This window comes from Rhinolophus hipposideros, assembly GCF_964194185.1.
Source record: "Rhinolophus hipposideros genome assembly, chromosome: 2".
Taxonomy (NCBI): domain Eukaryota; kingdom Metazoa; phylum Chordata; class Mammalia; order Chiroptera; family Rhinolophidae; genus Rhinolophus; species Rhinolophus hipposideros.
Genome location: NC_138048.1, coordinates 31566114 through 31592487, shown reverse-complemented (window position 1 = coordinate 31592487; position 26374 = coordinate 31566114). Strand labels below are relative to the sequence as shown.

Genomic DNA, 26374 nt, shown 5'->3' with positions numbered 1-26374 from the left:
AAGGAAGCATAGGGGCTACATTAGAGAATAACAGAATTTCATTGCTTAAATAAGTGACATTTAAGAGAGGACATAACTTTTAAAAGCACATATAAACTGTTTTCATGAGTTTAGAGTCTTAAGGTAAGGAAACAAAGAAAACTTCACGTCTGCAATTTTCCTGTAAAAAATGTTTAACCTCAGTCTAAAAAATGTTTAACCTCAGTCTAGTCATGCAGACATAATAAAGTGGCAAATCCAAATTAAGGTACATTCTACAAAAGAGTGACATCAAAATCCTCAACATCGTAAAAGAAAAAATAATAAGCTAGAGACCTCTTCTGGATTAAAGGAGATTAACGACATAACTAAACACAATGTGTGTGATCAAAGATTAAATGAATTAAAATAAAAAAGGTTGCTATAAAAGACATTATTGGGATAACTGGAGAAACTTGAATATGGACTACATATTAAATAATTATAACGTCAATGATAAATATCCCAAGTGTGGTAATTGTGTTACGATTATATGTTGGAGAAAGTCCACATTCCTAGGAGACGCATACTCATGAGGTTCAGTGCCATGATGTCTGCAACTTACTTTCAAATACTCTGGGGGGAAAATTACACACAAACACACATATAAACACACCTACAGAGAGAGAGAGAAAGCAAATGTGGCAAAACATTAACAATAGAGAATCTAAGTCAAAGATATATGGGTGCTCATTGCTAGTATTCTTGCAGTGTTTCTAGTGATTTGAAGTTTTTTTAAATACAAACTTAGAAAGAAAAAAGCATAAATCATGCTAAAATAAAAAGAAGTTTTTTATGTGATAAGCTCATTCTTTCAAAAGGTCTTCCCTTATATTAACAGGATCTTTGAATCAAAGTACAGTTGTTCTTTCAAAAACCAACACTTTTTTTCCTTAAGAGTAAAAAACAAACATTAGATCACCTTATTTATCTGTCATTTAGGGACCCAAAGACTGTGGCTAAGCTTCTTAATCCTTTCTAAATTAAGCAACATGATAAGCCACCAAGAGGTAAGAGTATCAGCTTAACATATTCAGGCCATGAGCTTAAGAGAGTAAACCCAAAGGTCCTTCAAATGATCAATTTCAATCTCTTTTTCTTTTCAGTTAGCCTGGTACAAAATTTCAGAATTTTAATAAACAATGCAAAAAATAAAATCAGCATCAGGACTCTGTCAAATGTTTGGTTTTCAAAAATTTATGCCATCTCAAACACTGTTTTCCCAGCCAATTTCCAGATAAGCAGAATTTCTTAATGATTCTACTAAAAAGTGCCATCAGCCAACCTCATTCAGGATATGCAAGTAAGAGGAGGGGAAGACATTATTTTATCCTTCTGGATTCACAGGTGTTTTGGGGTTTAAGTGGTAGGATTTGATGTCAGATACATTTTTAAATTTTACACTAATTTATTTCTGTAACCTTTCTCCCACTTTTTTCCACTTGGAATCTGAGTTAATTACAGGCTACACTTCCTCCTTTTTGCTAGGCCATGAAGTGGACTGACAATACAACTCTAAAAGGAGGTAACTGATTTCATTCTTCTTTATGGCTGAGTAATACTCCATATAATGTACCACAGTTTCTTAATCCAGTCATCTACCGATGGGCATTTCAGTTGTTTCCCTGTCTTGGCTATTGTGAATAGTGCTGCAATAAACATAGGAGTGCACAAATTTTTTCAAATTAGTGTTCTGGATTTCTCTGGAAAGATACCTAGGAGTGGAATTGCTGAAAGAACATTATGCTAACTGAAATAAGTCAGATGGAGAAAGACAAATACCACATGATCTCACTTATACGTGGAATTTAAAGAATACAATAAATGAACAAACTAATCAGAAACAGTCTCAGAGACATAGAGGAAAAACTGAGGATTGCTAGATGGGGGGTGGGCGGGTGAGGATGAGGGAGAAGGTGAGGGGATTAGAAAGCACAATCAGTAATTACAAGATTACCATGGGGATACGAAAGACAGTTTGGGGAATATAATCAATTATGTTGTAAAGATTTTGTAGAGTATCCAATGGACACTTGTCTTATTAGAGAGACCACTTCAGAGACGGTGTAGATGCCTGATAACTGCATTGTACACCTGAAGCTGAATAATAATGAATGTCAACTACAATTTTATATATATATATATACATATATATATATATACATATATATATATATACACACACACACACACATACAAGAAGTGGAGTACAGCATAAGGAATAGAGACAGTGGAAATATAACAGCTGTATGCAATATCAGAGGGGTAGTAGATTGGGGGAGGGGTGTTATCAGTTTGTAGGGGTCTAAATGATAAATGTCTAACTAGTACATTATTTTGTACACCTGAAACTAATAAAAATAAATAAATAAACAAAAATAAGCGGGGGTAACTGAGCAGTCTTCATACATGGGCTAAAAAAAGCACAGAATGAAATAACCTGCTCATAGTCATTAATAAATAGCATATCTAAGATCAGACTCAGGATTAAAACTAAAGCTAAAGTCCTTTTGCACTGAGCCATATGAAAACTAGGCCATCTTATCAAAAACAGTACAGTAAATACATTGAGTAGTGCTCCCTCTGCTGGCCTTCTGAAAGCATGACATGAGGCCATCAAATGTGTAACTTAAACTGTTATGACCAAAAACTGACTCCAGAGTGGAGAATTGGAGGGTACTATTTTAGAAGCTCCTATAGACCTTAAGGTAGGAAGCTTTCCCCCATTGAGTAATAACTGGACATAAAACATAAAATTCTTCAGAGTGCCAAGATGTACACAACAAAACATCTACAAAGGAATGTTTTAAAAGTATATTTCGTTTAAAAAATTTTTAAAAACATTTACATTTTTTCAAGTAATTGTACTTTTGGTCATGTAGTATGTATGTATGTATGTATGTATGTATGTATTTAAAGGAGGACGCAGCTCACAGCGGCACATGTGGGGATTGAACAGACAACCTTGGTGTTATTAGCACCACGCTCTAACCAACTGAGCTAACCAGCCACCCTGATAATCTAGCTTTTAAAAGGTTTTATTTCTTAGAAATATTATTTTACTTCAGAACTATATGGAATGTTGAAGAAAACAGAAATTTTAATTCATACTGATTTTATGTATTCCGTTCTCCACATTAGTATATATATTGATCACTACACTGAAAAAGTTGTATACTTTTTCAGTGTAAAAGTATAAAACTTAACTTAAAAATATAGTTTGCTGGGCCAGCCCAGTGGCTCAGGTGGTTGGAGCACCATGCTCCTAATGCCGGTTGGCGTGAGCTGCTGTAGGCTGCCCCAGGCTGCTGTGCTACCATGAGCGGCTGGCAGCCAGCGTGAGTGGCCAGCAGCCAGCGTGAGCAGCCGTGGGCTGCTGTGGGTTACCGTGTGCTGCCATGAGTGGCCAGTGGCCAGAGTGAGTGGCGAACAGCCAGCATGAGCAGCCGGCAGCCGGCGAGAGTTGCCATGAGCTGCTGTGAGTGGTCAGCCAACCGACTGCCTCAGCCGGGGGTGGGGAGCGCAAGGCTCGTAACACCAGCATGGGCCAGGGAGCTGTGTCCTACACAACTAGACTGAGAAACAACGGCTTGTACCGGATGGGGAGGTGGGGTGGGAGGTGAAATAAGGGGGGAAAAATATATATATATACATATATATATATATGTATAGTTTACTGTGGTATTCCTGGCTTTACTGTATACATATATGTATATACTGTGGTATTCCTGCCTTTTACTGTATACATATATGTATAGTTTACTGTGGTATTCCTGGCTTTACTGTATACATACATGTATATACTGTGGTATTCCTGGCTTTTACTGTATACATATATGTATAGTTTACTGTGGTATTCCTGGCTTTACTGTATACATACATGTATGTACTGTGGTATTCCTGGCTTTTACTGTATACATATATGTATAGTTTACTGTGGTATTCCTGGCTTCCATGCATATCATTAAATCAACCGAGCAATGTTGCCATATTCTAGTACTATCAATAAATGTTTATATGATTTTTAACAACTGAAATGTCACTTAAAACTTTTTTAGTTTATTGGATGAAGTTAACACATTGTACTGATTACAGGACCTCTGGCATCTCTGTTCTTAGATGATCTTTTTTTTTTAATCTGTTCCGTAAATAAGTGATCTTGCTAATATAGCTATAGAGGTGCTACATAGTTCTAAAGTAAAACACAGATATGAGGGTAAACAAACATAAATTCAAGGGTAAAGTGTCTTTAATTTGAACTGGAATAAGCACTAAGCTTTATTTTTAAAAAAACTAATCACAAAATATAAATCTGCATTTATTTTCTTATTCACCACCTCTTCTGAACTGGGCCAAGTGCAGAGAGATATAAGCAGCACATAATCAAAACAAGAAAAGTCTAAATGGGACAAAGACAGTGGAAAAGCGTTCTTAAATTATCCCCTAGAACAAGGAGCATGTACCTCTGGAAGAAAGCACTCTCTGCAGCAGTTAGGAGGCCCTTCAGGTATCCGCCTTTGAAATGATTAATTCTGCTGCTGCAAGGGAGCTTCTTTGGTTTGAAGCAGAACCAGGGTTCTCCGGTGTAGAGATCTGTAAAGTTACACAAGGGCAGACTCCCAGGAAGACACATGTTGCACTCAGTAGTTTCAGAAATTCTTCCTGAACGAAAGAGACTCTTGAAATAGACTCTGTCTGGTTTCTCTTCCTGTAGGTGCTGAAGAACCCGGATCCCTTCACTGGGGTGGACCAGAGATATGGACACTTTAACTTTGCCTGGCCAGAGCAAAGTAAAAAATACCTTGTAAAACCCATTCTGGTAATCCACCACTCTGCCCACAGCCCCTGCCTGCAGCTTAGGGGAGTGGATTCTGGCCTGCAGATAGTCTCCACCATACTTCTTAGGCTTGCCTTGAAAATCATGTACATGAACAAGCACCTCTAGCTGGCTTCCCACCCTGAAGAAGGCTGCAGAGTTCAAGATGACAAAGTAGCTGGAAGAAGGGTCACTGCTCTTCAAAAAGGGAACTGAGCCCACGTCCGGCACCTGCCACTGCAAGGCAGCCAGCAAGGAGTCCTCCTCCATGCGCTCCCGGCTGGACAGACTCTGGTGTTCATAGCCACAGTAAGCGTTCCGGCTAATTCCTGTCACCTGGGAGGAGACAAACTGTCCACTACTGTCGACGAATGTGGCTGAAACAGTCTCATGGTCCAAGTACTGAAGAGAAAGACACAAAAACAAACCAAAAATACAATAAATGTCCTTATAGTCAACCAAATAAACCTTTGCTTCAATTTAAATTTTAATAAAACTACTTGGGATGACACTGTTTCAGAAAACAGAGCTCACTCCTTATACAGGGCTACCTTATGGCAACACAGTTAAATTAAGATGAGGAAGAGACATAGCGGGATCCCCACACTTTTGTGAGTTTTACCTCCAGGAGCTCGATCAGATTCCCACAGTAAATATTGGAGAAAAACCCTCTCATGCTTCCAGCAGGAGAAGGGTAAAGGAATCATTCTGAAATGTACAGAGCATTCTGTTCTTAACAAGGCTTGCCCTCGAGAGAAACTATTTTACCAGAGGCTAACCTATTGGGGTTTTATCAGAGCCTAACCAAACGGGGGTAAGGGACATACCCAACTCCGGCCCATTCTAACCGTCTGTCCAACTGAAGGATGGGGGGAGGACTAAGAAGCACTTGCATTCACAGCCCAGAAGCACAAGCTCACTAATGGACCGAGACCTTAACCATTGGAATATAAGACACTTCATCAGCCCCACACCTTACTACCACACCACTAAAAGCCTATTTATTGGAGTTCCTTTTACCCAGTGAATATATCATGTCCACCTTTCAACAAAAAATTACAAGACACACTAAAAGCCAAAAACCAGAGTTTGAAAACACACATCAAACCTGAGAACAACATTCAGCTATAGCAGGGATGTTGGAATAACCAGATCAGGAAATTTTTAAAAACTATAATTAATATGCTGAAGGCACTGATGAAAAAAGCTAACACTATGCAAAACCAGATAGGCAATGTCAGGAGAGATGGAAATTCCAAGAAAGAATCAAAAAGAAATTCCAAACATTTCTTTCAATCTTTCAAAGAAGATTTTTAGGGTAGGAAAAATACTCTGCATGATATTATAATGATAAGTAGATGTCATTATCATTTGTCCAAACCCACAGATTGTACAACACCACGAGTAAACTCTAAGGTAAACTATGGACTTTAGGTAATTATAATGTGTCAATGCAGATTCATCCTTGGTAAAAAAATGTACCATTCAGGTGAGTGATGTAATAATGGGGGAGGGTATACATGTGTGGGGGCAGGGAGTATATGGGAAATCTCTATAATCTTTGTGTAGTGTAAACCCTGACGGTTGTTCTTTTTGCAATGCAAATGCCTGACTTCAATTTTGATTGCCCAGGCATCCATTTCAAAGAGGCATCCCCATCAGAGACAGCTATGGCAAGAAACCACACTGCCAGCCACACAACTATATTAAGAGCCAGTCCGCTTCCCTTCTCCTCAGGCTCCTTTGTTTTAGGAATCTTTCATTTAGATAACTGACCACCTGAGCCACTTGCTTTTCTTTTCCCGTGCTTTAAATTCTCACTCTTATGTTTTAAATTCACCAATAAAGAGTGAATTCATGAAACCCCTGCCCCCCACCCTTGATCCAAATCAAAGCAGAACCCCAGGCCTGCGCTCTCTTTCTTTCTCTACCTGTGAACTCACTGTGCGGCCCCAAGCATGCAGTGTACCCTCTAGAACCTATGAGTAACAAACCCTTTTTTTTTTTTTCAAAGTTTCCTGATGGTTATTGCTCAGTGCATCTTGCAATCATAACATGAACCACAAGAGTCAGTCCAGACACAACATTGATTATCAATAGAATGAGACTGGCACAAAACATTTCCTCTCAATTTTGTTGTAAACATAAAACTTATTTTAAAAAAATAAAGTATTTAAAATAAAAATTGAAAAATTAAAAGAAATTCCAAACATCAGAAACACTGTAAAAGAAATGAACAATGTCTTTGAAGGGCTCATTAGTAGACTAGACATAGCTGAGGAAAGAATCTCTGAGCTTGAGGTTCTGTCAATAGAAACTTCCAAACTAAAAAGGAAAAAAGAAAAAAGAATGAAAAAATGGGAACAGAATGTTCAAGAGCTATGGGACAAATCCCCCACACACACTGGAAATTGAGTGACTAACAGGTTAGGTAATTTTAGTACCTAACCCAGGAAACTACATCTTACATTATGCCATGGGTTAAACTGCAAGGAGAAAATAAACAATAACATTAACAAAGCAAACCCAAAACTTACTCTCCTTAATAGCTAATATTACCATTACAAACCACCGAAATAAGGCCCCAACCCCCTGAGTGCTAAACGCATACCTGCCCTCCGCACACTGACACTAGCTCCTTGCATGCGCTCCCACGTGAGGGGGCAAATGTGAGTCCGGTAAATACAGTACTACCGGAAAAACAGATCAGTATCTGTGGGCAAGGGAGAAACCACAAACTTGACCTATAGTGCCACTTTCTGGAAAACAAAAGAAGTTAACAGCAGCTAACCTGGTGGGTTATAAGAAAGAGGACCTAAAAGCTTAAGAATTCTGCCACGAGAAGAAGCAAGAAGAGTGGAGCAGGTGTATCCAGACAAGGACAGAGAAAACCCCAGATATATCAGTGCCAACAAATAGTTTACCACATCTGAAGGCTACTAGTAAAGATTTGAGGCGGTGTCTCCTACTTCAAATGTAAAAGCAGCAATACAAATCTACAAGGAATGTGAAGAAATAATGAAACATGTCATCACCAAAAAACAACAATAATCCTCCAACAACCAAGCTTAAAGGAATGGAATTTACTGATCTAGCCAATAAAGAATTCAAAATAGCTGGTTGAGGAAATTCAAATAGCTGCAAGAAAATACAGACAATTCAACAAAACACATGAACAAAATGAGTAATTTACAGAGATAGAAATCACTAAAAGCAGCAAACAGAGAGAGCATTTGAGATCTTGTTCCCTGGTATATATTGTCAATTTGGCTCAAATAAACTCATAAAAATTCTCAAAAATATAAAAAAAGCAAACAGAAATTTTGGAGTTGTCAAATTCAATTAATAAAATGAAAGAATTAATAGAGAGCATCTACAGCAGAGTAGATCAAATGAAAGAAAGAATAAGTGAGTTACAGGACAGAAATTTTGAAATAATCAGAAGAGAACAAAGAAAACAGAATGAAAAAGAGCATAGAAACCCTATGTGATCTATGGGATGATTTTTAAAAATACGATCCTCTCAATAGATGCAGAAGAAAACGACAAAATATGATATCCTTTCATGATAAAACCAATCAACAAATTAGGCATAGAAGGAACATACCTCAACATAATAAAGGCCATATAAACAAATTCACAGCTAACATCATACTTATAATCATTTCATCATAATGATGAAAGACTGAAAGCTTTTATTCTATGATCAGGAACAAGACAAGGGTGCCCACTTTTACCACTTTTATTCAGCACTGTACTAGAAGTGTTAGCTAGAGCAATTAGGCAAGACAAAGAAATAAAAGGCATCTAGATAAGAAAAAAAGAAGTAATAGTGTCATTATTTGCAGATGATATGATCTTATATATAGAAAATCTTAAAGACTCAATCAAAGAACAGTTGAAACTAATCAACAAATTTAGTAAAGTTGCAGGATATAAAATTAATATACAGAAATCAGCTGCATTTCTATACATTAAGAACTATACATCTGGACCAGCCCGGTGTTTGGAGCACCATGCTCCTAACGCTGAGGTCGCCAGTTGGATTCCCACATGGGCCAGTGAGCTGCGCCCTCTACAGCTAAGATTGTGAACAACAGGTCTTCCTGGAGCTGGGCTGCCATGAGCATCCAGAGGTTGGTGTGAGCTACCATGGGCTTCTGTGTGCTGCTGTGGGCTACCATGTGCTGCCGCCAGTGGCTGGCAGCCAACGTGAGCAGCCAACCAATGGCTGGCGACCGACTGACTGGGGCGGGGGGGGGGGAGCACAAGGCTCATAATACCAGCATGGGCCAGGGAGCTGAGTCCTACACAACTAGATTGAGAAACAACGGCTTGAACCGAGTGGGGGGAAGCAAAAGAAAAGGGGGGGGATCTGCAAAAGAAATAAAGAAAACTACACCATTCACAATATCATCAAAAACATTAAAATAATTAGGAATAAATTTAACTGAGGAAGTGAAAGATCTGTACAATGAAAACTACAAGACCGATGAAATCTACTGAGAACACAAACAAATGTAAAGATATCCCATGTTCATGACCTGGAAAAATTAATATTGTTAAAATATCTATATTACCCAAAGCCATGTATAGACTCAATGGAATCCCTATCAAAATTCCAATGGCACTTTTAGAAGACTCAAATAAAATCAGAAATGCAAGTGGAACATTACAACTGGATAATAAAAACAGTCCTAAAATTTGTATGGTACCATAAAAGACCCCAAGTAGACAAAGCAATCCTGAGAAGAACACAACTGAAGGCATCATAAGTCCTGACTTCAAACTACACTACAAAGCTATAGTAATCAAAACAGTATGATACTGGCATAAATACAGATACACAGACCAGCGGAATAGAATTGAAAGCCCAGAAATAAACCCCCACATACACAGTCAACTAATATTTCACAGGAGAGCCACAAATACTCAACAGGGAAAGCACAGTCTCTTCAACAAATGGTGTTAGGAAAACTGTATATATTCGTGCCGACAAATAAAAGTGGACTCCTATCTACACCACTCACAAAAATGAACTTGAAATGGATTAAAAACAAACATAAGATTTAATATCACAAAATCCCAGAAGCAGCAGCTCCTTGTCATTGGTCATGGCCATGATTTTTTAGATATGATGCCAAAAGCACAAGCAACAAAAGCAAACTCAGCACTTAGGACTATATCAAATTACAAAGCTTCTACACTGCAAAAGAAACCATCAACAAAATGAAAAAGCCACCTACTGAATGAATGGGAGAAAATATCTGCAAACCATATATCAGATAAAGAGTTAACCAAAATATATAAAGAATTCATACCACTCAATAACAAAAACAACCGAATCAAACAAATGCAGGGGAACTAAATAGACATTTTTCCAAAGAGGACATATAGATGGCCAACAGATTCATAAAAAAAATGCTCAACATCACTAATTATCAGAGAAATGTAAATCAATACCATAATGAGATATCATCTCAGACCTCTTAGAGTAGCCATCATCAAGAAGATAAAAGTATTGGCGAGGATATGGAGAAAAGGGAACCTTTGTACACTGTTGGTGGGATGTAAATAGGTTCAGCCACTATGAAAAACAGTATGGAGCTTCCCCATAAAAATTAAAAATAGAACTACCATATGATCCAGCAATCCCACTTCTGGATATATATATATTCAGAGGAAATGAAAAAGGTATCCAAAAGATATCTGCACACCCATGTTTATTGTAGTATTATTCACAATGGCCAAGATATGGAAACACTATAAGTGTCCACTGATGGATGAATTAATAAAGAAAATGTGGTATATATACATACAATGGAATATTTTGGGGCCATGACAAAGAAGGAAATCCTGGTGTTTGTGACAATATAGATGAACCTTGAGGACATTATAAGTGAGATGAGTCAGACAGAGAAAGATAAATAATATATATCACGTACACATGGAATCTAAAAAAGCTGAACTCATATAAACAGGGGCTAGATGGTGGGGGAATTGGGGAAATGTTGTTTAAGAGTACACATTTGCAACTAGTAGATACATAAGTCCCGGAGATCTAATGTACACCATAGTGATTATAAGTCAAGAGTACTGTTTGCTAAAAGATCTTAATTGTTCTCACTATAAAAAAATAGTAATTATGAGACATGATAGAGTTGTTAGCTAACACCATGGTGGTAATCATACTGTAATATATAAGTGATTCAAATCAACACACTGTACACCTTAAACTTACGCATTATATGTCCATTATATTTCAATTTAAAAAAGTAGATTTTCCCTTACCTATCGATTACCTTTTAGGAAATGTTCCTAAAAGGTAATCGGATTAAAAACAAACAGTCTCCCTCTCCTTTTTAGTTGTTAACTATATAACAAACCATTAGGAACCAAACCAAGCCTAATGTGCGCACAACATTCTCCTTCTGTTTCCTGTCCAGTTCCTCTCTCCCTCTGCCACTGCCACTCCCACTCTCGTTCCTTGGGTCACAATAGTAGCCACACTAATTATTCAAGACAGCAGAAGACGCCTGCAAACCTCCTGGGCTCCACCCTCCTAGGTCCACCTTCCACCTCCTCTCCAGGCAAGACCTCCCTCCAGCAAAAAATGTATCTACATTGCCAATCATCATGACATTTTTCCTTCTTAGGTCAAAGGAGGGAGCATGACTCCTCCTACGTAATTAATAATAACACGGTAAGAAGAACACTCACAATAGACCGTGTGCCTCATCTGACATAAAGTTATGCTCGTATGCTCCATTTGTGCTCTAGATCCCATCCTCTCCTCCTTCCCTTGGTCCATTAACCCCTTTCCTGTCCAGCTTCTCTATTACCTTCTTCCCCTCAAAATCAAGTCCCTCAGACTTCCACTTCCAGCCAAGATAGAAACAGTGAGATCTAGATCCCTTCTACCTGAAACACTTTTATAAAAAAGCCAAAATACATAAACCAATGGTTTTCCAGACACTGGACATCAGACCATAAAGAACAATGATGCTTGAAAGACAGGAAATAAAGAAGATGGACCTGTAATTGCCTTTTGCTTACAGCCTCGAGAGCGTATCCAAGCTGCAGCACAGGGATGGGGACCCAGGTGGAGCCTGGAGAACTCCGTAAGCTGAAGCGATGGAGCTGAGAGTCTTAGAAGACCAAGCTGATCAGAATCCACAGGACAGAGGAACAGGAGGAGAGAGTTGCACAGAGAGAGAACTTGGGGCCTCTACGGAGGGTCCCACTCGAGTAGCCAGCAGAATACTTAAGAGCACATGTGTGTAATGAAACCACTGGAGGCTGGGGAAAGAACCACCTGAAAGCATGAAAGACTGCAGAAACCTGAGTTCCCTCCCACGGGGCCGGGATGTTTGAGGAATACAAACGTTACAAACGTTCAGTCCATAGCAAAACCCAATACACAAGGAAATACCATAATTAAGTTGGACCTGTAACCTCAGAAGTACCACAAGCCAACAAAACTAAGAGGACAGCACCATTTTATACAGAAACTACTCCATAAATTTTGGTGATACAGGAGTCCATGCAGGGGGTGGCAGAGGGGGGGGGAAGGGAATACTAAGTACCTCCTTGGTGCCAGGCACGAGTGGGGGTTCAGGAAGACAGGATTCCTGCCCTTGAGCGTCACACACTGGCCTTTACTCCCTCCCTGAAATACTCCTTCAGCCTTTTTTTTTTTTTGGTATTAGTTTTAGGTGTACAAAGCAACATAATAGTTAGACATTTACCCCCCTCACAAAGTGATAACCACCCCCTACCTACTACCCCTCTGACATCGTATACAGCTGCTACAATTCCATTGACTCTATTCCTTATGCTGCGCTGTACAGCCTGTGACTACCAATATATATATTTAATATTATGCTACTTCAGCTTCAGGCGTACAGCACAGTGGTCAGGCATCTACACAGTCTATGAAGTGGTCCCCTGGTATGTCCAGTGCCCCTCTGACACCCTACATGATCTTTACAACATTATTCATTATATTCCCCATACTGTATTTCACATCCCTGTGACTATATTGTGGCTCCTAATTTGCACATTCTAATCCTTTCACCTTCTCCCCCACCCCCACACCCCTCCTTCAGCTTTTTGCCGTGAGTCAGATGAAAGTTCCCCTCCTTGTAAAGGCTTTCCCTCATCACTCTAGAAAAGCGTGTTTTCCTTTCTTCATAGTATTTTTCACAATTTCTAACGATCATTTATTATTAGTATAGTACACGATTATGACTACTTATTACTATTACTTGCTCCCATGCACATTTAGAACGTGGGCTCCATAAGGGAAGAAGTCATGCCCGTCGGCTTCGCCCCTGTACCCTTAGTGACTAGCACCGTATATAACCACTCACATACTTACTGAATTCATGAAAACAAGCAGTGTGACCAGGGTAAGTTTCCTGTTTATCAACATTTTCCAGAAGAGTGAGCCCCAAACCCGAAGACGTGGTTCCGCTGGTTGTGAAGGAGCATGCTGAGCACTCACCTCTACCTGAGTGACATTGATGACCAGCACCACCACCATCAGCAGTGCAAGCAGACAGCAGAAAAGCCGTGGTCTGAAGAGACTGATCCACATTATCTGGCTGGGTCTTGATCGCCCATGGCTGATGCCATGCTACCATCACTCCTCAAAACGCCATGCCTTTGTTTTTCTGAGCTGCTGATGAGCTTTCAGTTTAATTTGCTTCTTTTCTGCTAGTATCCTTAAAAGTTCTTAGTATAAAGGAGAGGCTGGCTGACTTAAGGAAGAAGCACATTTTTCTTCAAAGGACTCCTTCAAAGAAGGGAAGATGAGAAAACAGATCACATTGTAGCAGCCTAGGATGGGGTAAGAGGGAAGACATCCCATTTCTTCTTCTTTAACCCTTATCGAAGGCTCAAAGTCATGGGGAGAAAGCGAAGAGCCAGAGCACAGTAACATCTAGTCCATATCCAGGCAACTTACTCAAACCCAACCCCAGACTTTTGTGTACACACAGTGATACGGGACCTACTACTTATTTAGGTGTTAACTTTCAGTACAGCAAAGAGTGTCTTCAAACTCTTAGAAAGTGCAAAATTAAAGCAACTGTTAAATTTCTACAGACGTCTAAGTAAATAAAATCACTCACCTAATAGTTCAAATTATATAACATTACTAGAGTAATAATTTAAAGCGCAGTAAGAGGAAAGCTTGTGATTTTATGAAGCATTCTGGGATCGTGTGCAAACCATCCCGACATTCTTTGAAAACAGAGTGCTGTCCTTCTGTACGGCAGGAGGCAGGAAACATCCTTTGGGTGTCCAGCTCCCCCACCACATATGTGGTCCTGAGGCTCCCTCAGCTGAGTAACAAGACACAGGAGCAAAGACACCTGCCCTGAAGACTTGGGAGAGAAAAGCTAAGCTGGAGGAGTGAATAACAGGACACCCAATCTTTCGTCACATCTGCTAGAGGCAGAGGACTTCAGAGTGTATCTCTCCTAACTGCTCTCCCACATAATGAATTTAAAATGCGCTCCCCAGTTGCCATTTTGATAGAGGTAAACAAAGAAAGGGCTAGTATTGTACTCCCAGCAAGGCTTATTCCAGAGGACAGGCGGAGAGGTAACAGTGGGAAGGAGGCACAGTGCGGTGCAGAGGGTCTCAGAATACCTCGGCTGCACAACACTCCCTGCAGCTGTGTTGGACCTGGCAAGCCCCCTACTCCCTCATTCACCTACTACCCGTCTAATCTATTCCCATACCACAAGGATCACAATGACCCTTCCTCACTCCAGCTTCATAAAGGAGACAAGGCTAAGCTATTCCAACATACGCTCTGTCCTCAAAATTCCCACAGCACTTACTATTTTCCCTTCTCAGCTGATCTCAGTAATTCTCGTCTTCTCAGCTAGACTATACCAATGATGACTTTTTTTAAAAAAGAACATATGTCAGAGAATAAAAAACTTAATGATAACAATGTATCATACTTTTTTGATTCCATCACAGCACTTAGCTCTTTACATGATATACATTGATTGATTCCACACAACAAATAATTATGGAGGCCTTCTCTGTATTATACATTGTACTAAGTGCCAGAAAGTTCCCTGGCAAAGCTTACACTTATATTAGGCGAGAGGTAGTTACCCTCCTAAATTAAAGAGGAAAAGATCCACCTCGGCTGGCCACCTCCGCAGGAATGCCAGGAACTGTGAAAACAGTACTTTACCATTTCATGCCCCCCAGCACTGCCCCTCTCCAACACCCGGGCACCCACCCACCCTGAAGTGCCTGTAAATTCTGGGAATGAAACCACTATGAAATAGAGGAAATAACAGTATCACCAGGGCCCCAACTGCTCCTTCTCGGGAGCTGGCCATAAGAAGCAGGTTTCCCTGATGGCCAGAGAGGGAAAAGACCAGAGATGAGACTCCACGGGAATTCAGCTGCACCATGGTCTGCATGGCCTATTTACTACGTGAACACCATCAGTTTAGAGGACGTCAGTTGTTCAGAGCCAGTCAGTAGCAGCACAGCAGCGGTCAGTGGTGCAGAAGTCAGGCTACAGCAGCAGACCCCAGAACTAAGGGAACTGTACAGTTCTGGGAAGCAATATACGTATGCAAGAAGCCCCTCATGGCCAGGGACTTCTACTGAGAATCATTATGGTGGGTCATGCGAGGAAAACTTATGCCTGCTTTCCTACTATGGGCAAGTAGAGCATTAAGACTTGACAGATCATTTGTATATCTAAAAATACGTAGCCTGAGGAGTACCAGACTGACCTCTCTTTGAAAAGACATATACTAAAATGTTGATAGTTGTCACCCTTGGGCAGTTTTCATTTTCTTCCTTCATCTTTATCTTTATATCCTAATTTTTCACCAGGAAATAAGAATCACAAATATACAGAATAAAGCTGGTTTCTGAAAGTAATGATTAAAGATGAGACATAAGGAGAAACAAGACATTAAATCAGATGTGGGAAAACCAATTTAAAATGAAATATTTCAAATTAAAAGAGGTCTGACAATTAAGTTTGTAAACTTGTTGCAATGATGTCACTAACCTTTATTGATATCAGAGGGATTATTCATTATGAATTTGTACTAACTGGACAAACAGTTAACCAAGTTTACTATTTGGAAGTGCTGAAAAGGTTCCGTGAAAAAGTTAAGATGACCTGAACTTTAGCCAACAATTCATGGCTCTTGCATCACGACAATGCATCAGCTCACACGGCATTGTCTGTGAGAGAGTTTTTAAGCCAGTAAACAAATAACTGTATTGGAACACCCTCCCTACTCACCTGATCTGCCCCCCAATGACTTCTTTCTTTACCTGAAGATAAAGGAAATACTGAAAGGAAGACATTTTGATGACATCCAGCACATCAAGGGTAATGGACGACAGCTCTGATGGCCATTCCAGAAAAAGAGTTCCAAAAGTGCTTTGAAGGATGGACTAGGCGCTGGCGTCGGTGCATAGCTTCCCAAGGGGAGTACTTCGATGGTGACTGTAGTGATATTCAGCAATGAGGTATGTAGCACTTTCTCTGAGTTCATTAACTTAATTGTTAGACCTCGTATATGTAGTAGGTTTCTGTTATTTTCCTACTAATATTAAACCTAGACATTATAACAAGGAAGCTGTTTGCAGAGAGAGAAAGAAAGTATTCTTTAGTATCTCACATTGTGTTAGAATTGAAGAAGAAAATAGTGCTAGATGGGAATGACTCTAGAAAAAAGTTTCCTAGATCAACCAAAATATAAAAATATATAATTGAATGTAATTTACCTTTTTTGGAAATTTCCAGTTCCCTAGAAGAAATGGTTATGAGAACTAAGAAATTAGAGTTTACATCTAAATTTCCTTCCAGTATAAAGTCTTGAACTCAAGCAATCATGACAGCAGCCTTTATTCTTTTCTTGCCACATCTGAAGCACATATTAATGTTTTTTCACTTTTATACCATTCTTCTTGCTGCAACAGAGATAAGCACATGATATACAGGTTAAAGATACTGAAAATGAAGTAAATAAAAACACGTGAAATCAAGAGTACAATTTTATAGCAAAGAGATGTACATAGACTTCAGTACATCACAGTGGGAGGAGTAGGGATAGGAACATTTCCTTTCCTACCAGTAAAAAATGGTAACTGGCTATTCATATACATAAACTTAAATGTGGCAAATCACTCCCAGATCTGAGCTGAAGGTCAAAACTTTATAAATAGCAGTATAACTGGAAAAAATATAAACCACATGCTATTTTTCTTAAAGACTAGAATAATCGCGTAGTACAACAATTCATCATACCACTGCAGAGAACAAGAGGCCTCTACGCAGATCTAAAAGTTATGATTATTCCATGAGGAACCTGAACTTGAGCAGTCTTGTTCACAAATCTTTCTGAAGTGTCAGTCCACCACTTACTAAGGCTTCATATTTATGTTCAAAGGACAAGCAAAAGGTAAAATGCATGGTCCTTTTTTGCCAAATTTTGATTAAGACTATTTACCAGCCAATCTAACTTCTTTATGGCCTGTGGCAACAATCCTAGATGGCCATTAGGTACCAGACTTCCTATCCATTATCTCACAAGAGAATTACAAAGTGATTGCTCACATCATTTGGAATTACAATTATCAATAACACAAATTAAATACGTGAGTTGAGTACTAAACAGAAAATTAGACAGCAACTCCATCGTCTGGGGAGCTAATGTCCTTAGACAAGCATTCCACAAAGAATATTTTAGAGGATAACCACATAGCCAGTTTCTGGGACAGTCCCATCCTAAATACTCTGACCTGCTATACATATTAATGTAACTGTACTTGTCAGAACAAGTGTCTAAAATTTTAATTCAGAATATATGGACCCCTATGTAAAAGACAAAAGCACAGATGTACATGGAATATACCCGAACTTAAATATTTACATCTAAACTTTCCAAACAGTAGCTGTATTTTTCATAGGATGCTGAGTAAGACCTTGAAACTTAATACGGCAGGGTCTAAAGAGAGAAATAGAGACTCATCCAAGACCATGGCAATGATGGGTCAACCAATAAGGTCAATCCTTGGACAAAAATGAAGCAGAGACAGAAGTCTGCAGGACTTGTTTCCCCAGATCCCATTTTCCTCCATGTACCACCACGCCGCAAGTGCTGACTCACCTGGGCTGACTCTTGCTCTTCTTCCAAAGCAGGGGCCCATGCTTTCACTGGCGGATGGGGAGGGAGTAAACAAATCAGTTCAACAAGTCACAGAGTAGTAAGCACTATAAGAAAAAAGGCATGTTGATAAATGATGGTCTTTAAACTTGCATGCATATTAATACCATCTTGGGAGCTTTAAAAATACCAATGCATGCACGCACACCGCCTTGGTGACATCCTGGGTCCCCACGCCCCCACAGAGCTGGTGCTACATTGTCAGGTAAACTCTTGACTGCTGGGCTGCTGGCCCCACCCTCCATGTTGTGAAAGCCTTTCTGCAGCAGGCGGACTGCCGGCGGCGGCCCTGGAAACGTTTGCTGGAGGGCAGTAACCCAAGACCTGCACCCCAACGTCTCTTGGGCAGCTCTCGTTCACCTGCAGGCCTGAGACAGGCAGTGGCTGACTGCGGTGTTCTCAGGGTGATTTTGCAGGGTGGTCCCAGACCCAGCACTGGTGCTGGAGGCGGGTCTGCATTGAAATTTATAGAAAGCTTGGACCACACCTCTTAGCTCCCTGGAAGCAAGCCCCGCCCACCTAGAGCTGAACTGCCAGGAGCATTCTGGGTACCTGGGTGGCCAGCCCCTCCCTACAAGCCACTGACTTTGGTGGTAGACAGTGACCCAAATTAAAGATACTGAAAATGGGATCGGCCCAGTGGCTCAGGAGCTTCGTGCTCCCAACTCCGAATGCTGCTGGTTCGATTCCCAAAGGGGCCAGTAGCCTCTCAATCATAATGCCGCCTGTTCAAATCCCGCAAGGGATGGTGGGCTGCGCCCCCTGCAACTAACAACCGCAACTGGACCTGGAGCTGAGCTGCGCCCTCCACAACTAAGAGAGAAATGACAACAACTTGACTTGGAAAAAAGTCCTGGAAGTACACACTGTTCCGCAATAAAGTCCTATTCCCCTTCCCCAATAAAACCTTTTTTAAAAAAAAAGATACTGAAAATCAAGTAAAGAAAAACACATGTGAAATCAAGAGTACTAAACCTGAGCTGCAGCCATTCTTGGGCAGCTCTCAGGGATTTGCAAGCCTAAGGCAAGGGGTGGCAGGCTATAGTGCTCTAACGGCATTTCCCAGAGTGGTCTCAGGCAGGGTACTGCCCCAAGGTGAGTGTTGGCTGGCTTCAGTGTTCTCAGGGTGCTGTGCAAAGTGGTCACAGGCCAGGCACCAGCATAAGAACTGAATCTGCTTTAACTTTGTAGAAACCACTGGTTGCGTCTCGTGACTCCCACGGACTCCACACCACCCAGCTAGTACAACATCGCCGAGGGCACTCTCAACACCAGGCCAATTAGCCAAGCCTGTGCACCTAAGGAGGCTCTTTCAATGGCTGGTTCTTATGGGCAGCTAGCTGGTAGGTGGCAACAGGCCTAGGGGGCCCTGGGCCTTTTGCTAAGCTGCCTCAGGCCCACTACTAGTGGCAGCCAGCCTTGGTTCACAGCGAAACAATACCCACATGGCTCCAGGTCCAACACAGGCAGCAGCCAACCCCATATAGTTTTATGATTCCCACCAGGTAGTCGCAGGCTGGTCATAGACAAGGCTGAAATTGGCCTGGATGGGAGCTCCTCCCAAGAGACACGAGAAAAGACACACCCAGAGGCCAGCTTCAGACCGTACCAGAACACTACCTGGATAGCCCCAGAAGCAGCACACCCAAAGGGGGAGTCTCAACAGGCACAAGAGTCCATGGAGGCAAATCCTCTTCTGAGGGGTCAGCCCCCAAAAGCAGCTCATCCACTGTGGGCATAGCCAATCCTCACAGCCAGTCAGCCTCGGAGTCAATCCCACCCACTGACATGCCAAAAGCAATCAAGGCTCAACTACAACAGAACACACACAACACACTCAAGGGACACTCCTGGAACACATGCACAGGAGATCAGGGAGCCTATGCCATTGGGTCACACAGGATACATACCACATAAGGCCACCCTGCAAAGACTGAGAGACATAGGAGATCTACCTAATAGATAGAAGTAAACACACAGAGGCTGCCAGGATGAGGAAACAAAGAAACATGTCCCAAATAAAAGAACGAGAAACCTCCAGAAATTGGACTAAATGAAATGGCGACAACCAACCTACCAGAGACAGAGTTTAAAACACTAAGTATAAGAATGCTTAAGGAACTTAGTGAGAATTTCAACAAAGAGGTAGCAAGCATAAAGAAGGACAAAGAAACCGTACAAAAGAACAGGTCAGAAATGAATACAATACCTGAAATGAAAAATACACTAGAAGGAATCAACAGCAGATTACATGAAGCACAGGATCGAATAAGTGATTTAGAATGCAAGGTAGCAGAAAACACCAAATTGGAACAACAAAAAGAAAAAAGAATGTTAAAAAATGAACAGTTTAAGGGACCTATGGAACAACATCAAGCGTAACAACATTCACATCATAGGAGTATCAGAAGGAGAAAAGAGGGAGCAAGGGATTGAGAACCTATTTGAAGAAATAATGACTGAAAACTTCCCTAACCTGGCAAAGAAAATAGACATACGAGCCCAAGAAGTGCAAAGAGTCCCAAATAAGACGAACCTAAACAGGCCCACACCAAGACACACCATAATTAAAATGGGAAAGCTTAAAGACAAAGAGAGAATCCTAAAAGTAGCAAAAGTATTACAACTAGTTAATTACAAGGGAGCTCCCATAAAACTACCAGCTGATTTCTCAACAGAAACTTTGCAGGCCAGAAAGGAGTGGCAGGAAATACTCAAAGTGACGAAAATTAAGGGCCTATGACCAAAACTACTCTACCCAGCAAGGCTATCATTTAAAATTGAAGGAGAGATAAAGAGCTTCCCAGACAAGATAAAGCTAAGGGAATTCATTATCACCAAGCCAGTATTACAAGAAATGTTGAAAGGACTTCTTTCAGCAGAAGAAAGGAGAAAACAAACAAACAAATGAAGATCAAAAATATGAATAATAAAACGGCAATAACTATGTACCTATCAATAATCACTTTAAATATAAATGGATTAAATGCTCCAATCAAAAGACATAGGGTAGTTGAGTGGATTAAAAAACAAGACCTATACATACGCTGTCTACAAGAGACCCACAGATCAAAAGACACACACAGTCTGAAAGCAAAGGGATGGAAAAAGATATTTCATGCAAATGAAAATGAGAAAAAAGCTGGAGTAATAATACTTATATCTGACTAAATAGACTTTAAAATGAAGACTATAAGAGACAAAGAAGGACATTACATAATAACAAAGGAATCCAACAGGAGGACATCACCCTAGTAAACATCTATGTATCTAAATATATAAAACAAATAATGACTTACATAAGGGCATAGATCAACAGTAACACAATCATGGTAGAGGACTCTAACACCCCTATGACACCAATGGACAGATCCTCCAGACAGAAAATCAACACAGAAACAGTGGCCTTAAATAACATACTAGACTAGATAGATTTAACTGATATTTTTAGAGCATTTCACCCCAAAGCAGCAGAACAGACATTCTTTTCAAGTGCACATGGAACATTTTCCAAGATAGACCACACATTAGGCCACAAAACAAGTCTCAATAAATTTAAGACTGAAATCATACCAAGTGTCTTCTCTGACCATAGTGGTATAACACTAGAAATCAATTACAAGAAAAAAACTGAAAACACACAAACACATGGAGACTAAATGACGTGCTACTAAATAACGATGGGCCAACAGTGAGATCAAGGAAGAAATCAAGATACCTTGAGACAAATGAAAATGAAACCACAATGACCCCAAATCTATGGGACACAGTGAAAGTAGTCCTAAGAGGGAAATTCATTGCAATGCAGGCCTACTTAAAGAAACAAGAAAATCTCATATCAACAGTCTATCTTTACACATAAGGGAACTGGAAAAAGTATAGCAAAATAAGCCTGAAAGGAGTACAAGGAAGGAAATAATAAAGATCAGAGTGGAAATAAATGAAATAGAGACTAAAAAAACAATACAAAAGATCAATGAAACCAAGAGCTGGTTTTTTGAAAAGATAAACAAAATTGACAAACCTTTAACCAGACTCATCAAGAGAAAAAGAGAGGACTCAAATAAATAAAATCAGAAATGAAAGAGGAGAAGTGAAACAGACACCACAGAAATACAAAATATTTTAAGAAAATACTACGACCAACTATATGCCAACAAATTGAACAATCTGAAAGAAATGGATAAATTCCTAGAAGCATACAATCTTCCAAGGCTGAGTCAAGAAGAACAGAAAACTTAACACCAAAAAAATCAAACAATCCAATTTTAAAATGGGCAGAGGACCTGAATAGATATTTCTTCAAAGAGGACATATAAATGGCCAACAGACATGAAAAGATGCTCACATCACTAATCATCAGAGAAATACAAATTAAAACCACAATGAGATACCACCTCACTTCTGTCAGAATGGCAATCATCAATAAATCAACAAACAAGTGCTGGTGAGAATATGGAGAAAAGGGAAATTTCATGCACTGTTGGTGGGACTGCAAGTTGGTGCAGCCACTATCGAAAACAGTATGGAGGCTCCTTAAAAAAATTAAAAATAAAATTACCTTACGACCCAGCAATTCCACTTCTGGGTTTTTATCCAAAGAAATCCAAAATACTAATTTGAAAAAATATATGCACCCCTATGTTTACTGCAGTACTACTTAAAATAGCCAAGATATGGAAACAACCAAAATGCCCATCAACAGACGACTGGATAAAGAAATTGTGGTACATTTATACAATGGAGTATTACACTGCCATAAAAAAGAATGAAACCTTGCCATTTGCAATAACATGAATGGACCTACCCCGTTTCCCTGAAAATAAGACTGGGTCTTATATTAACTTTTGCTTCAAAAGACACATTAGGGTGTATTTTCAGGGGATGTCTTATTTTTTTAATGTACAACAATCTACATTTATTCAAATACAGTTATGTCATCTTCTTCGGAAACATCGTCATAATGTACTAAATGCGGCCGTCTGGGTGAAGATCTTAACTGGGGCTTATTTTCAAGGTAGGTCTTATTTTGGGGGAAACACGGTAGAGAATAATATGCTAAGTGAAATAGATCAGACTGAGAAAGACAAATACCATATGATCTGACTTACATGTAGAATCTAAATAACAGAATAAATGAACAAACAAAACAGAAATAGACTCATAGATACAGAGAGCAAGCTGATGGTTGCTAGATGGGAGGGGGTTGTGGGATGGGTGAGAAAGGTGAAGGGATTAGGAATTACAAATTGGTAGTCACAAAATAGTCACAGGAATGTCAGATACAGTACGGGGAATATCATCAACAATGTTGTAAAGACTATGTAGGGTGTCAGATGGGTACTGGATTTAACAGGAGGATCACTTCATAGATTACATAAATGCCTAAGCACTGCGCTGTACACCTGAAGCTGAAGTAGAATAATATTGAATGTCAATTATAATTTATATACATATATACACACATATATATATATGGTCATGGAATGTAAAGTACAGCATGGGAAATATAGTCAATGGTACTGTATCAGATGAGTAGCAGACTTGGTGGGTGGTGTAAATGTCTGATTATGTTGTTTTGTGCACCTGACACTAAGGGAAAAAAATACCACTGCCTGGACTACACCCTACCAGTTCAATAAGACAGAACCTGTGAGAGTAGGGCCCAAAAAACAGCTTTTTAAAAAGGTCTCCAGATGGTTATAATGTACAGACATGTAGGAGAACCATTAGTACAGGGTGGACAGAGTGTTATTTATATCAGTTGGTCAGGGATGGCCCTTCCGAAATGATGTTCGAATTGCAACTTCCATTGTCCCCTCACTCAGGACAACCCAATTCCAGGGCAAAGAGGACAGCCAACCCCACTTTAGTGATCTATCCTTTTGTTTCCTTTCTCAGTAATAACAGCACTTTACCAGGCCCAGAGAAATTGTGAGGATAACAGCCACGGAGAGAAAATACTTAACAGTCCAAGGGAAGCGGAACCCAAATACTGAGGAGGAATAGCGTGTTACCGCCTCCACTGTGGAATTAGACAATTAATCAGGGGCTGGGAGTCCCGCCAACTTCAAGCACACCCTGATGTTCCAAAGGATAATTAACCACAGTGAGAAGGGGGGAAGAGCCATGAGAGCAGTGTGATTCTTTATCTTTAGGAAATGTGACAACAGTCCTCCTTTGGAGTCAGTAATAAAAGCAAGGAAAAATTTACAGACAGGCAATTACACAAATTTTTTAAATAAATCCTGCCTGAGAATCCCTCTTACCACCACCCTCGTGGCCTTGGATCAAACGGAGATGGGCAACAGGCCAGCGTCTCCACAGCGCACCTGGTAAAGTCACACTCGTTTCTCCTCATACGACCTGAATGTGGTATCAGTAAGGCCAGAGGAGACCAACGTGTGAGCACGGCAGCCCCGAGGTAGCTGGGGCCCACCGCAGCGGGAGACGGGAGGCGGTGCTGAGGGGCAGGAGCCGCGAAGTGCCTCCCAGGGTTTAGGGCAGGGGTCAGGGGAGGGGTGTGTAGCGGCAGCCCGAGGTCTGGCACTGCCACACTGCCGCTGCACCAGTCGGCGTCGCAGCCAGCCAACAACACCGAGGATGGAGAGGCACGCGCCCCGCCCCGCCCCCTCCCGCCGGGACCTGCCGCGGCTGGGGCGACTCGGATCCGAGGCTGCGGCAGCCGGAGGCTCCAACTCCGCCCCGCCTTGGGCCGGAGCCTCTCCTTCCAGGGTCCGAGGCCCGCAACCGTGTCCTCCGCGGCTGCACCACCTCCGCACCAGGACCGGGACGACGACGCGGGAGCCGCCGCGCGCTGAGGCAAAGGCTTGGAAGCCAAGAGGAGCGCGCGAAGAGCCGGGCAAGGGGTAGCTCGGGGGGCAGAAGCCCGGTTCCGCGCCTACACCCAACCCGCAGGTCCGCACTCACCTCCACGTCCCACCTCCCGCTTTGCGTTCTCCGGCGACTGGGAACTGGGACGCCACGGTCAGCCGCCGCTGGTCAAGGCCGCCTACTCGATGCTTCCTGGCCCCGCTACTTCTACTAACCCCCATCCTCCGCTACGATTGGCCGAGCTCCGGGGAGGGCGGGGGAAAGACGCTGACTGACAGCTGCAGGCCCCAAGCTCAGAGCTGAGAGCGGAGCACCAGCATTCGATGCTCCTCAGGCTCCGCGCCGGCCGGACCCCGAGCGCAAGGACGTCCCGCAGCTGTCGCCCTGTGGCCTGAACTCTAGGCCTTCTTGGGGCCCCGCTTCTTGTCGCCCTTGGACGTTAGCGTTTCCCCCGGGAGCATCCGTTTTAAGGCTTTTTTCTTGTTAGCGACGTGACCAAACTGGAGATGCTCCTGCTTGGGCCATCTTTCCTCTCAGTGGCGAAATTTATTGTTCCCTGTACCAGAGAAACATGATTTGCCAAGCGCGGAGACGACTGGTCCTTGAATCCTTCCTTGCTTGCAATTAGTCGATTTAATTCCTCTATTCACCCTTGAAACGTCCCTGTTCCTTTTACTCTCCATGTACACGACGTGGGTTTTCTGGCAAAAACGCCTAAACATATTTTACCCAATTCTGGATTATCCTGTTGTGGACATTTGTTCTAACCAGTAAAATGTCCACAGCAGCTGGATGAAATTCAGGAACTGAGAGGAGTCCTTAGGAGACAGACAAACCCTTGCTCAGGAAGTGGGAAGGGACCGCTCAGCGCTCCGAGCACAGTGGGGTGAACCGAATTTATCCAAGCAAAACGCAGGCTCTAAAAGTAGACTTGACCCCACACTGTTATTTCAAGGTTGAATAAGAATAATTAATATAAATTACAACTAACATTAATTATTTTTACATTTATTGAACACAATGGACTCTGCATGCTATTTTGATCTTTTCATAGCAGGACTACATGCATGGGTGACCCGACTCGTGAATGAAATAAAAGGGGGTTCTACACAGGGCAGTCTCTTCTGAAGAAACCATTTCATTCTCCCTGTTCCTCGAGGAAATTCAGCCTTCAGGGCCTTTTGTAATCATAAGAAGTGGCTTCCATTGCCTCCGCACCTAATGATGAAGAGCCCCATGATAGACCTAATGCTTTGATTAAGTCCTAGCTCCCAGAAGGTGGACTCCCAGCCACCTACCTTTCACAGTTTGTCTGTCTGGCAAGTGGCAAATACTTAAACAGGATATGCTGACTTCTAGGTCATGGTGTTGGACTGTGTTAGTTATCACTATTAATCCCCATTTACACAGGCAGTCAGAATACTGAGGAATTTAGGTGCTCTTACATATATTTTGCAGTCATTATAGCCACAAACAA

The 26374-nt window shown here is 41.2% G+C and overlaps 1 protein-coding gene across 7 annotated transcripts in view; it reads right to left on the bottom strand.

Moving 5' to 3' along the window:
- Positions 1–25123, bottom strand: part of NXPE3 (neurexophilin and PC-esterase domain family member 3) — a 43133-nt gene extending 18010 nt beyond the window's left edge. The window contains exons 1-7 of one of the 7 annotated variants that reach the window (XM_081076835.1): positions 24994–25106; positions 18007–18110; positions 16622–16807; positions 16166–16473; positions 15610–15697; positions 13341–13631; positions 4482–5236 (exon numbers count right to left, since the gene is read on the bottom strand). In XM_081076835.1, the coding sequence (XP_080932961.1) occupies positions 4482–5236; positions 13341–13433 (848 nt within the window). In that variant the 5' untranslated portion in view covers positions 13434–13631; positions 15610–15697; positions 16166–16473; ... (1 more) ...; positions 18007–18110; positions 24994–25106. Of the gene's footprint in view, positions 1–4481; positions 5237–13340; positions 13632–15609; positions 15698–16133; positions 16474–16621; positions 16808–18006; positions 18111–24993 lie in introns of all 7 variants that reach the window. The other 6 variants (XM_081076837.1, XM_081076836.1, XM_081076839.1 and 3 more) reach the window with 6 other exon arrangements.
- Positions 25124–26374: the final 1251 nt, after the last annotated feature.